Source organism: Meriones unguiculatus, chromosome 15 (assembly GCF_030254825.1).
Source record: "Meriones unguiculatus strain TT.TT164.6M chromosome 15, Bangor_MerUng_6.1, whole genome shotgun sequence".
In the NCBI taxonomy this organism is placed as follows: domain Eukaryota; kingdom Metazoa; phylum Chordata; class Mammalia; order Rodentia; family Muridae; genus Meriones; species Meriones unguiculatus.
The window spans coordinates 6065900-6083370 of record NC_083362.1 but is presented as its reverse complement, the minus strand read 5'-3'; the positions used below and the strand labels follow the sequence as shown (position 1 = coordinate 6083370).

Below are 17471 nucleotides of genomic sequence, written 5' to 3'. Positions count from 1 at the left end.
TTTCTCTCCATCACCTGCTGTTTTGTTACCACCAGACTGTCTGTGTCTGACAGGCTTAGGCTGGCCACTGAGATGCCGGGATCTGTCTGCGGCGCCTTCCTCGGTGCTGGCATTACAGGGGCGTGCGACCATACCCAGCTTTTTACATGGGTGCTTGGGATTCAAACCCCTGTCCATGTTCCTCTACTTATGGAGCCTCAGCCTGTCCAAGCGGGATCTGGAGGGACCGGACTCTCCAAGTCTTTGGGTGATACCTGACTCCCTCTGGTGGAGGATGCCGGGCAAAGCTCCAGGGGAAACTTGGGCGCCTGTGTGCGGAGAACACTGCTCAGCCGGCTGACTCTGTCTATTGGGCTGGGAGGCTGGTGTGGACAGAAGCTTCTAACTGGAGACCAGGGGTGCCTCTTCCTGGCCTCACTGAAGTGCCCTTCACACTCACGTCATGGCAGAGCCAGGCTTGGAAGCCTGCTGAGCTGGGACCAGGTTTCGTGTGCCACCTGGTGAGGTCGCTTCTCTGCTCTGAATTGTGCTGTGTGAGAATGCAGTATTTAAAAGTGTTTATTTATTTCTCTCTCTGTAGACCAGGCTGGCCTCGAATTCAGAGAGCTCTGTCTGTCTTTGCCTTGTAAGAGCTGCGATTAAGGGTGTTCACCACAAGTGTTTATCAATGTGTAGATGTGTCTGTGTCTGTACATATGTGCAGGCATTCAGGAGGCAAAAGGGGGTCTGAGAGCCTCAGACCTGCAGCTCCAGCTGTTTGTGGGCTGCATGGTGTGGGTGCCGGGACCTGAACTTGGATCCTCTGCAAGAGTAGTAGGAACAGAACTACTGAGCCATTTGTATCGCCAGGATTTCTGATTTTTTTAGAGAGAAACTTAGGTCTGGGAAGGAGGCTCAGCAGGTAGAGCGCTTGCAAAGTTTGTGTGAAGCCCTGAGTTCCAACTCCGGGGCCACCTGAACCAGGGATGGCTGTGCATGTCTGGCATCCCCAGCACTCAGCACCCCCTGCCTCCACCCGCTGAGGGCAGGGATTACACACTTGCACCAGTTACCACGGTGTGTGAAGCAGTGGAGTGGAGCTCAGCGCTTTGCGTGTGCTAGGAAAGCCCTCCACCAAGCTGCCGTCCTAGCCCCAGGAAAGGGCTTTTCTCTCCCAAACAAACATCGCGTTGAGGATTAGACACTAAACGCTTAGCTGTAAAAAGACGTTTATCGCTCAGGGCTAAGGAGACGGCTCGCTGGGTTCAGCGCCTGCTGCACAACCCGTGTAAAAGGCAGACCTGTCATGTCCAGGCGGAGGGTGAGAGGGGAGATCTCTGACGTCGCTGGCCGGCCCGCTGGCCGGCCCGCTGGCCGGCCCGCCAGCCTCGTTGAAATGGCGAGTTCTAGGTTCAGTGAGCGACCCCGCCTGAAAAAACAAGAGAGGAGTGCGATGGAGGCAGGCACCCGCTGTGGACCGCTGGCCTGTGTGTACACACAGAGGCAAGTGTGGTGTCTGTGTGGAGCGTACCACACACACACACACACACACACACACACACACACACACCCCTAAACTGTGTAATATCTAAACTGTGTAACCTCTAAAACTGCGTAATACGCAGAAAGGGAGAAAAGAGGGAGGTGAGTGAGTGGGGATCTGGGCTCCGGCTTCCTCGGCCAGTCTTTCTGAACCCCCACCTCTCATTGCAGGTTTATGAACGACCGAGTCCCGGCGCACAAGAGGTACCAGCCCACTGAATACGAACACGCAGCCAACTGTGCCACCCACGCTGTGAGTTGACTTATGAGGCACTGATACGGGGACCCTTAGGGTGGGGGCAGGGAAGGCGCTCTTCTCAATCTGTTGTGTACGTGTTGTGTGTGTGTATTTATGCCGTTGAGTGTGGACCCCCAGAGAGGTCAGAAGAGGATGTCAGGTCCCCCGGGGCTGGAGTCACAGGCATTTGTGAGCTGTCCAGTATGGGCTCTGGGGTTGAACTCAGGTCCTCTAAGAGAGCACCGAAGGCTGGGCTTGATGGTTGTGAGGGCGCACACTTTAAAAAAATATATATTTTATGCATATAATCATTTTGCCTGCATGTTATGTGTACCACATGCTTGCCTGGTGGCTAAGGAAGTCAGAAGAAAGGGTCATATCCCTTGGAACCAGAGTTACAGACAGTCTGTATGGGTGCTGGGAACTGAACCCAGGTCCTCTGGAAGAGCAGCAGTGGGTGCTTTTAACCACTGAGCTGTGTCTCCAGCCCTTCCCCCTCCTCCTCCTCCCCCTCTTCTTTGAGACAGAGTTTCTCTATGTAGCTCTAGCTGTCCTAAAACTTTCTCTGTAGACCAGGCTGACCTTGAACACAGAGATCCTCCTGCCTCTGCCTCTGCAGTGTGGGAAATAAAGGTGAGCACATCTTTCATCTCAGCACTCTGGAGGCAGAGGCAGGAGGATCTCTGTGAGTCTGGGGCCAGTCTGGTCTGCATAGTGAGCTCCAGCACAGCCAGAGCCACACAGAGAGAGCCTGTGTCAAAAATAAAGAAATAAACTTAAAAAGGAAGAAAAGAAAAGGAGCACTGATCACTCTCAGCTGATGAATCATCTCCTTGGCTCCTTAAAATTATTTAGTGTTTGTTTACGTGTGGAGCTCAGAGGGCCAATTTCGGGAGTCAGTTCTTTACTTGCACTGTGGGACACGGGGACCAAACTCAGGCTTGCATAAGAAGCGCTTCTGCCCTCTCCATCTTGTTTATGGGGTGCTGTCTCTCACCAGCCTGCTGACCGCAGGGCTGTGCCTGAGTCCGCTCCCCGATACTGGGATTCCAAGCACTAGCCACGGGGCCCAGCTTTGGACACGCTGGAACAAGTCCCACGACCTGGAGTGAGTGCCGCCCCTGCCCACCCGTGCCGTTTCAACCCTTTCCATCTTCCACGGTCTTGCCAGAGCGCCCTCCTCTAAGGCTCCCCCTATTGCCCAGAGGTGCAGGGGAGGCCTGAGAGGGGCCCATCACTCAGTTGCAGCAGTTGATGACACCAGAGGTTGCCACGACCCTCAAAGGCAGCTAGTGGGACCGCCTGTAGGCTAACACTCATGAGGAAAAGATGGAAAGTTTTGGGCAGGCAGGTCACAGGTTTGTAAAGGTGAATAATACAGGGGTTCATCTTCTATAGCCAGCTGCTGTGTGGCCTGCCCCTTCCCCGTCTCTTCTTGAGATGGGGGGTCTCATGTAGCCCAGGCTAGCCTTAAACTCACTGTGTAGCTAAGGATGAACTTGAGTTCTGGTTCTTCCTTCAGTTTCTACCTCCTAAGTGCCGGGATTAGAGTTGTGCACAACCATGCCTGCTTTAGGTGGTTCTGGGGATGGAACCCAGGACCCTGGGAATGATAGACAAGCCCTCTACCAATGCAACCATGAAACTGTACATTTCAAGAACCTTGAAAGAAGGTTGGGGACATAGCTCAGTCTGTAGAGCCCTTGAACAGCGTGAGGGGAGCTTTGGGTAGCACTCACGGCGCTGTAAACACGCAAACCAAGAAACCCAGAAGGATTTTTGAAGTTTTCATCCTAACGCAACGATAATGTTTGAAGACATAGCTGTCTTTGACCTGAGTTCGGTTCCGAGCACTTGTAGGAACTGACAGCTCCCAACAGCCTGTAGCTCCATCTTCTGGGACTCTGACGCCCTCTCCTGGCCTCTGTTGGTACCTGCACTCATATGCACCACCCCAAGCATAACTAAAAAGAACCACTTAAGTAATGGTGATAGTGGTGATGATGATGATACTCCGCAAAGAGTGTGGTGGCACAGGCCCGTGGCTCTAGCCTTTGGGAGGCAGAGACAGGAGGTTACGAGTTTGAGGCCAGCCTGATGAGAGAAGCTGTTTCAAACAGAAATTTCATGGCACCACATTAACATGTACAACTTTTAGAAATCTTTGTGTGTGTGATGTGTGTGTGCCTGTTTGTATGTAAGAGTGTGAGCGCGCATGTGCTGTGGTGCAGCTGTGGAGGGTGAAGGAGAATTTCAGGTGTCTTTTCTCATCTTCCACCTTGTTTGAGATGGTCCCTGTTGCACTGGTGTAGGCCAGGCTCGCTTGTCCATGAATTTCCGGGTGTTCTTTCGTTTTGCTGTAGAAATACTGGGATAATGTAATAGTGCCAGGACTATAGACATGTGCTACCATGTGATCCAAACTGCAGGAATAAGGGTCCCAAACAGAGGGGTTGAGGGCAGGAACCAGGAATAAGAAAATGAGAAGACAGAAGGCTGGGATCAGGAGGCCCGAAAGAGTTTGTGACACACACCAGCAAGTTAAGAAAGGTAGCATTTCCCCCCCCCTCCAGAGACAGGACTTCTCTGTGTAGCCCTGGCTGTACTACAAATACAACTCCCTCTGTAGACCAGGCTGGCCTCCAACTCACAGATCCACCTGCCTCTGCCTCCCAAGAGCTGGAATTAAAGGTGTATGCCATCAGCGAATCTTGTACACTGTTTGCAGGGGAAATGGGACAGAGTCAGCAGAAATCTGCCACACAATGGGACATTGTCAACAGGAAGCTAATCAAACAATGTTGCATGAAAGGGACACAGCCTATCTCAACCATGTCACAGGCTGGGCACACAGTGGCCTTGGAACAGATAAGCCCGTTAGTAGGGAAGAGTTGGGTTCCCAGGATCTGAAACTGCGGCTCCTCCTAGACTCTGACCATGTTTACTGGCTCCGTCAAACATGGTCATGTTTTGTTTTTGTTTGTTTGTTTGTTTTCTTTTAAGATGTATTTGTTTATTATTTATGCAGTGTTCTGCCTGCATGTATGTCTACACACACCAGCAGAGGGCACCAGCTCTCACTATAGATGGTTGTGAGCCACCATGTAGTTGCTGGGCACTGAACTCAGGACTGTTCAACTGACTGAGGAACAGCCAGTGCTCTTAACCTCTGAGCCACCTCTTTAGGCCGCATGTTCACGTCTTTAAACAAGGAACTGCGTTCCTTCTCCACCCACCAGGGCCGTGGGGGAAGGCCTTAGATTGGCATGTCCGGCTTGAGGCGAGTTCTCGGGATCTGAGCTCGGTTCTTCACATTGTGAAGTGCGTTAGGTACAAGTTTTAAGTTGTAATTGTACTTTCGTGTCTGTGGATATCTTGCCTGGAGGCGTGTCTGCTCGGCGTGTGCATACCTGGTGCCCCCAGCTCTTGACTGATGTTGGCCGCAGGCACTGCAGAAGAGAGAAAGGCTCATCAGGATGCCAAGCTTCATTTTCTGTAGGAGCAGAGGGGTTCAGCCTTCTTGCAAAGACTGACACCCGGCTAGCTCCCTCCAGTTAGTTGGGGCAGGGAAAGGTTCCAGCTACCAAAGTTATCTTGCTCCTGCTGCCCAGGAGAGCAGACAACCCACACAAACCTCTGCCCCTTTGACCATGGCTCGCCATAACCAAAAGAAAGAACTCCAGGTGTGCCAGGAGTGTCTCAAGACCCAGGTCTGTGCGGCTGCAAGCTCCCACGTAGCACCTAGTGTAGATTCTCCAGAGAGACGACGTTTCTTCAAGGTTCAAACAGTCTCAGAATAATTTCCCAGCCTCTACCGATTGACCCAAACACAGCCAAGGCTTTGCCGAAACACCTCACTCAAAACCGGACGCAAAGCCTTTACTGTACATATCTCAACAAGAAAGGCCAGAAAATGGGATCAGATCTGCTGGAGCTGGAGTTACAGACAGCTGTGAGCCAACATGTGGGTGCTGGGAATTGAACCTGGGTCTTCTGGAAAAACAGCCAGTGCTCTTAACTACTGTCCTGTTTCTCCAGCCCCCAATAGGTACAATTTTTTGTGTTTTATGTGTCAGAGTGTTTGGAAAATGAAAACGGAATCCAGTCCTCTGAAGTAAAATGTCTCACGTCTTCAGTGGCAGCGTTGGCCTTCACGTGCTTGCTGGGCACCATATTGTCTAAGCACTGGGCAGCCCGCTCTCGCCTCAGCTCTCACAACCATCGGGGAAACACACATTTCCCACGGTCTTAGGAACCGAAACGCTGCTCGGTGGCAAAGCAGTTTCGGGGTAGCAGTGAAAATAAACGCACGGCTGAGGGCTTCCAAGACAGTGGGAAATGTGTGTTTTCTGATGGTCGAGACTCAAAGGTTGAGAATCGCTGACCTAGAGAAAGGGACGGAGTCAGTGCAGAGGTCCAGGGGCTACAGACTCCCCTGGACACTTCAAAAGTCTGAGCCTGGCCCAGGGGAGATGGCTCAGTGGGCAAAATGCTTTCTACACAGGCATGAGGACCTGAGTTCAATCCCCAAGGCCTGCTTGGTGGAAGGAGAGAGCTGGCTATTATTCCTCTGACCTCCACTGGTGCACCCTGATGAATGTGCACACACACACATGCATGCATGCACATACAAACGAACACATAGACATGCACATACATGCACACATGCACGCATACACATGCACACACGGGCACACGCACATGCATGAACAGGAAAGTGTACCCTGGTGCTGTATAAAGTCACATAAAGAGCCTGGGATTAAAGGCCTGCGCCACCGCCATCCCGCAAAATGTGTCTGTTTTTTTAAAGAAGGCCAACACTGCTCTGTCCTCCCGCCTCTAGTTCTGGATCATCCCCAGCATCCTTGGCAGCTCCAACCTCTACTTCCTGTCCGACGACGACTGGGAGAGCATATCCGCCTGGATTTACGGCCTTGGCCTCTGTGGCCTCTTTGTGGTATCCACCGTGTTCCACACAGTCTCTTGGAAGAAGAGCCATCTCAGGTACGCCCCTGCCCAACCCGTGGAAGGGCACACAGACGCACGCTCTGTAGGCACAGTCAGGGGCGTGTCTGTCTTCACCTTGATGGGGGCCCCGAGGTGTCTCCACAGTGACAGAGTGACAGGCAGCCTGGTCGTCCCTAGGCCGCACTGGGGCCGCTGTGTGCCACAGGGGCTGTGACCTGCCACCTTCTCTCCCCGCCCAGGTCGGTAGAACACTGCCTACACATGATCGACAGGATGGCCATCTACTTCTTCATCGCGGCCTCCTACGCGCCCTGGTGAGTGACCCCGCCCGCCGGCTGACTTCCTTTCTCCTGTCTGCCTTTGCGTGGGTGACCCGTGAGAAGACATGCCCGCCCTCACTCTTGTGCCGAGAAACACCTGCTCGTTACCAGTGTCTTGTGTATCCTTCAAGGGTTGTTGTAAGCAAAAAAGAGCAAGAGTGTATGCCTGCCTCCATGCAAATACTTATGTATATATTAACATATATTAACATATATTTGCGGCTATAAGCAGATGTCTACGGTTGTATAGCTGTATAGACATGCTTGCACATATATTCAGAGAAGCATGTGTTGTTGTTTTCCGTGTGTGTGAGACAAGGTTTCAGGTTACCCAGGATAGCCTTGAACTCCTGGTTGGCCATGGATTTCTGATGCTCCTGCCTCCACTTTTCCAGTGCTGAGCTTTCAAGTGGACACGATGGTGCTTGGCTTATATGTATGTTTTAAAAGCATTACTTGTTGCTGGGTACGGCTGCACACGCCTGCAATTCAGCACTTGGGAGGCAGAGGCAGGCGGGTCTCTGAGCGTCTGAGGTCACCAGGGCCACATAGTGAGACCTCACTAGAAGTAAATTACTCAGCTTTGGTATATTTTTATCTCCCTCCTCCTCGTGTTGCTGGGAATCAAACCAGTTCCCTATCACTGAGCCACACTCCTCCTCTGTGTTTTATACACGTACTGTACATTAGAAAGTGTGTATTTAGACAAGTGTGTGGTGTGTGCTTGCAACCCCTGAGTTTGGGGTGGAAAGAGTGGGCTCCTGTAGCAAATCAAAATAAAACCCAAAGTATATATTTCAAGTTTTACCTTCCTCCTATTTTTCTGTGTGTGTGTGTGTGTGTGTGTGTGCTGCTGTCTGGGATCATCCTCAGTCATTACTCACCTTGTTCACTGAGGCAGGATCAGGAATTTGCCCCGTCACATTTCTTCCACACAGAAAGTTAAGGGCTACTTTAAAAAATCAAATCAAATCAAATCAGTGTGATGTAGGTGCAACTCGGGCTTTCATTCATAGTGCTAGGTCAACGCTCTCCCTCCCACACTCTTTCTGAGATGGGATCTTGCTGTGTAGCCTTGACTGGTGGTGAATTTCTGTGAACAGGTCCTCTGACTCCAGCCTCCAGCCTCCAGTCTTCCTGAGCTGCTGGGACTACAGGTGTGATGCCAAGCATTCCCACTTGATGTCTTTGTAATGACAACTACATACTGAGGAGAGGGCTTGCTCCTCCTTTGCCTTCTCCTCCTTCCCTCCTTCTCCTCCTTCCCTCTTCCTCCTCCTTCTCCTCCCCCTCTTCCTCCTCTTCCTCCTTCTCTTCCTTCCCTCCTTCTCCTCCTTCCCTCTTCCTCCTCCTTCTCCTCCCCCTCTTCCTCCTCTTCCTCCTTCTCTTCCTTCCCTCTTCCTCCTCCTTCTCCTCCACCTCTTCCCCCTCTTCCTCCTTCTCCTTTTCTCCTCCTCTCCCTCTTCCTTCTCCTTTTCTCCTTCTCCTCCACCTCCTCCCCTCTTCCTGCTCCTTCTCTTCTACCTCCTCTTCCTCCTTCTTTTCCACCTCCTTCACCTCTTCCACCTCTTCTTCCTCCTCTTTCTCCTCCTCCTTCCCTTCCTCCTCCTCCTCTTTCTTCATCTCCTTTCCTTTCTTTCAGTGGTTGGGAGCATTTGCTGCTTTTGTAGAGGACCTGAGTTCAGGTCCCAGCACCAATGTTGGACGGCTCACAAAACCCTGTACCTCCAGTTTTAAGGAATATGACGCCCTCTTTTGGCCTCCAGTGGCATGTGCACTATGTGCACACACACACACACACACACACACAGCTGTAAACATAAGTTTTTAAAAATGTTAAAGGCATTCTTATCAGAGGAATTCATTCTGGAGAAGAAGCTCATATCTTCCTCCAAATTTACACGAAATTCATCTTGTGTGCAAAACTGGAGCCACACATCCTGGAGGGGTTCCCTACATCTGTGAGCATAATTAAGATCACCCCTCACAGCCGTCCTCAGGGCCTCTTCTAGATGATTCTAGATCTCATCAAGTTGACAGCGCTAACCACATTTGCTATTCTTTTTAAAAAACTTATTTACTTTTATGTTACATGCATTGGTGTTTTGCCTGCATGTGTGTCTGTGTGGGAGTATTGGATCCCCTGGAACTGGAGTCCTGGGCAGCTGTGAGCCAGCTGTGGGTGCTGGGAACTGAACTCCGGTCCTCTGGAAGAGGAGCTAGTGCTCTTAACTACTGAGCCATCTCTCAGACCCTGCTATTCTTTTTGTTTTTTTCATATGGCCACATTCACCATACCCAAGTGTATACATCTCACTGAGCTTCTGTACAGTGGGAGGACGCTGTGGAGCTCCGCCACGGATTTTATTTGTTCTTTATCAAATGTATTTTTATGCACCTACCTGTTACACAAAACAGAAAATACAGGACAGAGTTAGACCCCGAAAACCTATCAGCTTTATTTCCTCTTCCGTAACTTATATTGGTTGCCTGCATTCAGTTCTCCTTCGCCCCTTAATCTTCAGCCTTTGCTCTCTTTGCTACATGCTATGCACACGTGGGTGTTTGTTCACACGCACAGTTGCATAGGTATTCGTTTTTAATTACGTGTCTGTGTGTGACATTGTGTGTGTACGCCCACGTACATACAGGGACCTATAAAGGCCGGAAGAGGGTGCCAGGTCCCTTGAAACTGGAGGTGCAGGTGACTGATGTGGGTGCTTGGAATTGAATCTAGGTTCTCCAAAAGGGCAACAAATCTCTCTCTCCCTTCCCCCTCCCCCCTCCTTCTTTCTCTGTCACCTTACTCATTCCCTCCCTCCATCTAGTCATCCATCTTCCCGTCCGTCTGTCCATTCCTCCCTCCTTCCTTCATTCCTCTCTTTTTCCCTCCCTCCCTCCCTCTCTTCCTCCCTCCCTCTCTCCCTCCTTGCCATCTCTCTGGTTGGCCTGGAACTCACTGCATACACCAGGCTGGGATCCATCGGTCTCTGCCTCCCCGGTGCTGGGACTAAGGGTGTGTGCCACTATGACTGGCACACTCAGTCACAGAGGCATCTTTTCAAGCTCAAGCTTGCTATTCTGGTCTCTTTGCTCCAACATCTATGAATAGCCTCTGCGGAGGCTATACCCTGTTTTAAAATGACTATGAACAGGGACTTTAGGATGACCTGGCCAGGTGCAGGGGCTCATGTCCTTAATCCCAGAACTCAGGAGGCAGAGGCAGGTGGATTTCCGTGAGTTGAGGCTAGCCTGGACTACATAGTGAGTTCCAGGACAGCAAGAAAAAAAAAAAGAAAAAAAGAAAAAAAAAAGATGCATGCAGACAGCCCTGAGGTCTGCAGACGAATCTCGAGTTCTCTCCCCATAAACCACACAGTAGATGAGAACCAACCCCCCAAAGTTGTTCTCTGACCTCCACACACGCACCATGGGGTATGGGCACACCCACACACCCACAAACAACACAAACATTAAAAAAAATTAAAAAGCTACAGATGTATTCAAACTACTGTATAAAGTTACAAGAGCTGGGTGTGGTGGTGTATATTAGGGTTCTTTAGAGAAACAGAACCAGTGGAACGTGTGCACATCGTGAAAGAGCCTTGCTTGTTTCTCTGTGTGGGGTGCATGTGCACACGTGTTCTCGTGCATGTGTGTGAAGGACAGAGGTCGCGTGAAGGCCAGGCGTCTCCCTGGCCTCGATGTCCACCTTATATTTTGACACGGGGTGTCCTACTAAACTGTCGCTCACTATCCAGCTGGCCTGACGGCTGAGTGAGCCACAGGGATCCTCCTGTGTCTGACTCCCTGTCCCTGGGGAGTGTGTGGGCTCTGGGGATTTGAACTCCTGTCCTCATGCTTGAATAACTGCACTTTACTGACTTCCCAGGTGTGAGTTTTTTTTTTTTTTTTTTTTTTTTGTCTGGCTCTGTGTCCCATGTGTAGCCCACGGTGGCCTGGAACTGGTGATCCTCCTGCCTCAGCCTTCTGCATGCTGGGATGACAGGTATGCGCCACCACTGTAACTTTGCCAGCTCAGTTCGTGCCGCTTCCTACCCCTCCTTTGTGAGAGCCTTTGTTGCCCTGGGCAGCCATTGGGGACTGGGCTGCTGTGGCCTCAGCTTCCTGTGACAGGCTGGCCATGTATCGTTTGGCTGTGGCGGCCCCTTCAGGCTCTGCCCTTGTTTTTCTCTCTCTCAGGCTGAACCTTCGGGAGTTGGGCCCCTGGGCCTCCCACATGCGCTGGCTGGTCTGGATTATGGCCTCCATTGGTACTGTCTATGTCTTTTTCTTCCACGAACGGTAAGTCGGGGCTGGGGAGTCTCAGACTGGTGAGGCTGTCCCTTAGTTCTTCAGCACCACCTGCTCAGCAGCCTCAAGCAGGTGAGCCCCGGAGAGGACCTCAGAAATGTGAGGACCCAGCCTTGCCTGCCTTCTACCCTTGAGGAGGCTCATTGCTGTACTCCAGGCCCAGAGGGACAGATCTAAAGCAGTGTGTGTGTGTGTGTGTGTGTGTGTGTGTGTGTGTATGTGTAGGGCCAGAGTTTAATGCTTGGTGACCTCCTCACCACTCCACCTTATTTTTTGAGGCAGTGTCTCTCACTGAACCCAGAGCTCACCAGTGAGCTAGCCTGGCCACCAGCGGGCTCTAGGGACCCTTCTCCCTCTTCCCTCCTAGAGGTGAGGGCCCAGATGTGTGTTATTGTGCCTGGCTTCTACGTGGCTACAGGGATCCGAATTCAGGGCTTCTGGCTTGCAGAGAAAGCCTCTTTGTCAAGGAAGCCATCTTCCTGAGCCCTGGGTGTTTTCCAAAAAAGACATCATTGTAAGTGGGTGTCAGGGAAATGGCTCTGTTGGTGAAGTTCCTCTTCAAACTTCACCAACAGCGAGAAGAGGGAGTCAGATCCCTCAGAGCTATAGGGGGTTGGGAGCTGCCCACCCTGGGTGCTGAGATTTCAACTGTAAGCACTCTTAACCATCTATCCAGCACCCTGCCCTCTCCAGGGGGCATCGTAGGTTATTTGACCCACTGATCTGGTTCACCTTTCACCTGCCTTCCCCAGACCGAATTAGCGGATAACGGGGGAAGGCTTTAGGAGGGGACATACCCTGGAGATTTTTCTGCTATGGAACTAGAGTGAGCGTCATTAAGTGGAGAGGAAAAAGAAGCTGGGGGCGGGGGGAGCAGCAGAAAATAACAGCATCACGCGACCGCAATGCCCACAGGGCCCTCCAGGAGACAGACAATCCGGAATAGCCTAGGGTTCAGTTGATCTAGCAGTCCAGCGTGATCGAGAATGGCTGCTTGCATCCTGCGGTCCTGGGATTGATTGGTAATGTCTGCCATAGGTCACACATCGGCCACACCCATGAGCTTGCTAAGCTTAAACTTGTAACCCACTGTCTATCTGCAGTGTGCACTTCAGAGGTTTAGGAAAGAGGCTCAGAGAAGAAAGGGGGCTTGTCACGTGGCTTGCCCGAGGCCACATGACTCCTGTTACCTATTGATGCTGCTGGGTAGGATTTGAGGCAAGGAGTACCACACAGAGAAGATCTCCCCTTCTCAGTGTGCTGTCTTCGGTGTGTGCCCCGCCCCTCCCTGAGGGCGTGTCCCGAGACCGCGTGACCTGTCTCCCCAGGTACAAGCTCGTGGAGCTGCTGTGCTATGTGGTGATGGGTTTCTTCCCTGCGCTGGTCATCCTCTCCATGGTAAGCGTCGCTGGCCCCGCGTGACTCCCGTCTCCTGGAGGGAGCCTCTGTGTTAACTGGACCTGCCTCTTGGGACGGTCTATGAGACCTTGCCTCCGGCAGCAGGGGAGACGGAGGCCCGGTGGGTCTGTGTGCTAGCCTGAACGGACAGAGAGCGCGGCGGGCGCTCTCGCTGCAGCATCCCCAGGCCTAACTCTGGGCTTAGGTCTCTATGGCGACGACTAGACAGCTCAAGCAAGGCGCTGACCATGGCGTCTGGCACGCCGTACCTGCTAGGAAACACTGGTGTCATGACTACCTTGTGGTTATTCAGCTACAATACTCTTGAGGACCGGGAGTATGTTATAGGGTGTTTGTGTGTGTGTGTGTGTGCGCGCACCTGTGATGAGATGCCTTGGAATTATCTTAATACCATATAAATTCTTTTAGCTTTTTTTTGTTGCTGTGACCAAAAGCAACGTGGAGGACGGGACTGGAAAGAGAGCTCAGTGGTTAAGAGCAGTTGTTGATCTTCCAGAGGAGCTGAGTTTCGTTCCTAGCACCCACATCAATCCGGTGGCTTGCAAACACTTGCAAACTCCAGATTCAGGGGACCTGGTGCCCTCTGCTGGCCTCCAAGGACACTGCACACAAATGGCGCAACCCCCCCTCCCCCATAACTAAAAATAAAATCAAGTTTTAACCGCAATTTAGGAAAGAAGGGGTTTATTTGGGTCACAATTCCAGGTTATAGTACAACGTTGAGGGGAAGCCAAGGCAGGAACTTGAAGCTACCAGTCACATCAAGAGCAGAGGGAAGTGAGCAAACACCCAGTCCCGAGGTTACGCAGTCCGGAAGTCAGACTCAGGCCCGTTGTTCCAGTGAGTCTTCTTCACATGTCAATTATAATAATCAAGACAGGCGCCCTCAGACACCCACGGACAGCCTGAGGTAGACATTTCCCTCGCGACTCTCTTTCCAGGCCGCTCTGGAGTGTGTGATCAGCACAGGATCTTTGAGGTTTCTAGAAGATGTACCTCTTTCTGAGAGAGTCTCACGTAGTCCAGGCTGACATCAAACTCATCATGTAGAATAGTCCTCCTCTTTGGAGGCTGAGCGACGCTCCTCATGATCAGTTCTGTTCTCTGTTTAGTTCTGTATTGCTCGTGTCAGACAGAGTTCTTCTCTGCAACCCAGGAACTGTAATCCCAGCGCTGGGAAGGATGGCAGAGAGGATTTCTGAGTTTGCTGGCCTAACTGGTGAGCTCCAGGCTAGTGAGAGACCCTGACTCGTAAAAACAAGGTGGAGAGACAGTCAGGGGTGGCTTTAATCCCAATACTTGAAAGGTAGAGGCAGGCAGAGCTCTGAGTTCAAGGCCAGCCTGGTCTACAGAGGAGTTCCAGGACAGCCAGGGCTCCTGAGGTTAGCAGCTTGGAGCATAGTCCTGTGCAGCATCCCTCCATCCAGACCTCAGGATCCCCCTCTGCTTCCTGGCTCTGTGGACTTTGCGACAGTCACATTTCATGGTAGCTGTCCTTTGTTTGGGCCAGGCTTATTTCACTTAGCAATGTGTCCTTGAGGTTCCTCCACATTGTTGCTTGTGTCAGAACAGTTCTCCTTTTTCAGGCTGGAGAACGTTCAATGGTATGGGTATATTAACTGACTCTGTGTGTGTGCATGTGTGCATAGGTGCATGTGTGCTCGCGGTGATGGGGAGTGAACCCAGGCCATTGCACAGTGTGGGCAAGTGTTCTGTTCCTCAGCTGCATCCCTGGCCCTTCTCTCTCTCTGTCTTAGTATTTATCTTAAGTTCTCCTTAAACTTCCTGTGTGACCCTATTACAAAAGGTGATGACAGAAGTAGCCTTGTGATTTTGGTTGGTTTTGTTTGCTCAGGCAGAGCCTTGTGTAGCCCAGGAGGACCTTGGGCTTCAAATCCTGCTGCATTTGCCTTCTCCCAGATGCTGGGCCTCTGAGGCTCGAGTTTGCCATCATCAAGCAATTGTAAATTTGGGAAGTTAACAACATGGCCTAGATGACATCACAGCGTTGAAACTTCTTAGGGGATTCTGGACTTGTTCCCGACTTGCATGTCTTTCTTTTGGGTAGCAGGGATGACTAGCTCTTCCTCTGACTTGTGTCCAATCTTTTCTTCCGACAGCCCAACACTGAAGGCATCTGGGAGCTGATGACAGGAGGGGTTTTCTACTGCCTGGGCATGGTGTTCTTCAAGAGTGACGGGAGGATCCCCTTTGCCCATGCCATCTGGCATCTCTTTGTGGCATTTGGTGCTGGTACCCACTACTATGCCATATGGAGGTACCTCTACCTGCCCAGCACTCTACAGACCAAGGTGTCCAAATGAGGCAGCCCAGATGCTATGGGTCATTTGGACTTTGGGGTCAAAGCATCATGAGAAGTGAACTCTGAACCCAGATCATAGTGCCAAGGTCTGCCTGCCTTTTCCTGGATGGAATTCTCTGTGGGTCTGAGGTCCCTTTCAGTGACAGCCAGACTACCTTTTGACTCTCCAGCAAGGAAGAAAACATTTAGTCATTTCCATGGAGAAGAAATTAATTCAGTACTGTGTTTCTACTTTAGACTTTTTTTTTTTTTTTACTATAACCAATATTAACAAAAAAGGGCAATAGGGAATTACCATCCAAGAGGTAATTTTTAAGGTCTTGAAGGCCTCCCTTTTTTGCTGCAGGGGGAAGTCACCTAGCATTATAGATAACAGATGGGGAATATCCCTGACCATGGCAGACATCACCAATCAATTGCAGCATGTGCGTAGTGGTAGAATTCAACATAGTATCCCATGCAGACATTATTAATTGATTCTGTGCTCATGATGGAACCTCTTGGCTGGCCTGGTGTGTTAGGAGACAGGATCACAGCAGAGCCATTAGATGTTGCTGTATAGAAGAGCATGCTTATCTCTGGACGCCATTGCCTTCTAGTCCCTCCTGTCCACCTTTGAAGAAGTTCTTGGAGTGCACTGTTCAGAGGCAGTGCAAGGAGACCAAGTCATACATTCCCAGCAGTCCCTGATGCTCTGCCCCACCATGGCTGGTTCTTGGTTCTAGAGGAGCTGAGATCTGGGATGAGGATGCTGCTACTTGGCTATTTCTTCACCTCTCATAGAATCCAGAGAAATGATGAAGCTGTGTTCAGCAGAGGTTGTTTTTTTTTTGTTTTGTTTTTTTTTTCTTGGTGCCATGAGATGGCTCTCAGAAGCCCTGTTGATGGGCCAGGGGCAGATCCTTCATCTGTCAGAACCGGTAGAATGTCTACATCCCAAAGCGATTGTGAGCTAAGAAGATGGCCACCAAAGGCCTGTCCTCAGCCATTTCTACTCCTGGGCTAGCCTCGTCAGAAGACATCCCTGGACACGGGCCGAGTGCAGGAGCCACAGGCTTGGCTCCTGACCTGAACCGACACCTCAGGCTCTCTGGAAGAGTCTGCTGGAAATCCAAGGTCTTACTCAACAACTGCCAGACAGATGGGTGTGGGCGGGGGTGGCCAGGACAGGTGCCTTATACTTTGCTCTAGCACATTCCAAGGCGTTTCAGGGCTCCAGCACCTGGAATCCCGTATGTCAAAGCCAGTATTAAATCAAGTTTATGCATTTCTCAGAACGATGGTTTTGGAGCAAGTGAGCTTTAGGATTGGTTTCGTCTAGTCTGCTTGTGCTCCTGAGTGCCCCATGTGCATGAGTGTACGTGCACATGTGTGTAAACATGTGTGAGTGTACGTGTGTGTGTGTGTGTGTGTGTGAGAGAGCGTGTGCACACGCCTACGTGCATGCGAACGGGACTTCCAGCCCCTGGAAACCACCACCTTGGGTAGCCCTGTTCTATGGATCTCCCCTATATTTGCTCCAGCTGGGATTCAGGGTTCAGAGAAGAGGACCATAGCTGGATGCTAACTGGGGCTGGGACCCTCACAACCGGCCTCCTCCTGGGCCCGAGGCTGGAAAGCTGTGAACGCCCAGGTGTGGTGCCAGCCAGACCAGGAGAAGCTTCTCTGTCACTAAGATACTGATGGGGAACAGGGAGGTCCCCAGGAACAGCAATGGATGCCTAGGCTCGGTACTTTAAAGTGACCACATGGTCCTTGCTGAGCTCTTGAGTGAGCAGTTCTGTCTCCTGTGCCCTTGGGGCTGGGCATTTGATTGGAATTGTCTATAGACAGCCACCCCACATGGGGTCTCTCTCCTACCCAACTCCTACTCATCCTTCAAAGCCCAAATTCACACTGAGGTTTTGTGTGATTCTGGGGTTATCCTCTGCATTCCTCACTCCTTGTGCACATCTGCACCCATCTGAGAGCCCTGTCTGTCGCTCAGGTACATAAGCTGCTCCTGGAAGTCAGCACGGCTGACTTCCCACACCTGGCATCCAATCTGCCTTTTCCCATTGGCAAGGGTTTAGACCAATCCCCTGCTCTCTGTGTCAGAGGTCCCCAGCTACAAAACAAAGTAAGTAAGACAACTTCTTATATTCAGGCCTGAAGAGATGGCTCAGCAGTTAAGAGCACCGGCTGCTCTTCCAGAGGACCCGGGTTCAATTCCCAGTGCACACAGGGCAGCTCACAACCATCTCTAACTCCCATCTCAGGGAATCTGACACCCTCTTCTGGCCTCTTCGGGTACCCGGCATGCATGTGGTGCACACGCAGGCAAGATACCCACACCAATAAAGATGAATCAATGAATAAACTCCGAAAG

At 51.3% G+C, this 17471-nt stretch overlaps 1 protein-coding gene across 4 annotated transcripts in view; it reads left to right on the top strand.

Moving 5' to 3' along the window:
* Positions 1 to 16380, top strand: part of Mmd2 (monocyte to macrophage differentiation associated 2) — a 40966-nt gene extending 24586 nt beyond the window's left edge. For 3 of the 4 annotated variants that reach the window (XM_060368050.1, XM_060368052.1, XM_060368053.1), the window contains exons 2-7: positions 1693 to 1774; positions 6603 to 6763; positions 6967 to 7041; positions 11251 to 11352; positions 12618 to 12759; positions 14901 to 16380. In XM_060368050.1, the coding sequence (XP_060224033.1) occupies positions 1693 to 1774; positions 6603 to 6763; positions 6967 to 7041; positions 11251 to 11352; positions 12618 to 12759; positions 14901 to 15104 (766 nt within the window). In that variant the 3' untranslated portion in view covers positions 15105 to 16380. The remainder of the gene's footprint in view (positions 1 to 1692; positions 1775 to 6602; positions 6764 to 6966; positions 7042 to 11250; positions 11353 to 12617; positions 12760 to 14900) is intronic. The other variant, XM_060368051.1, reaches the window with a different exon arrangement.
* The last annotated feature ends 1091 nt before the right edge of the window (positions 16381 to 17471 follow it).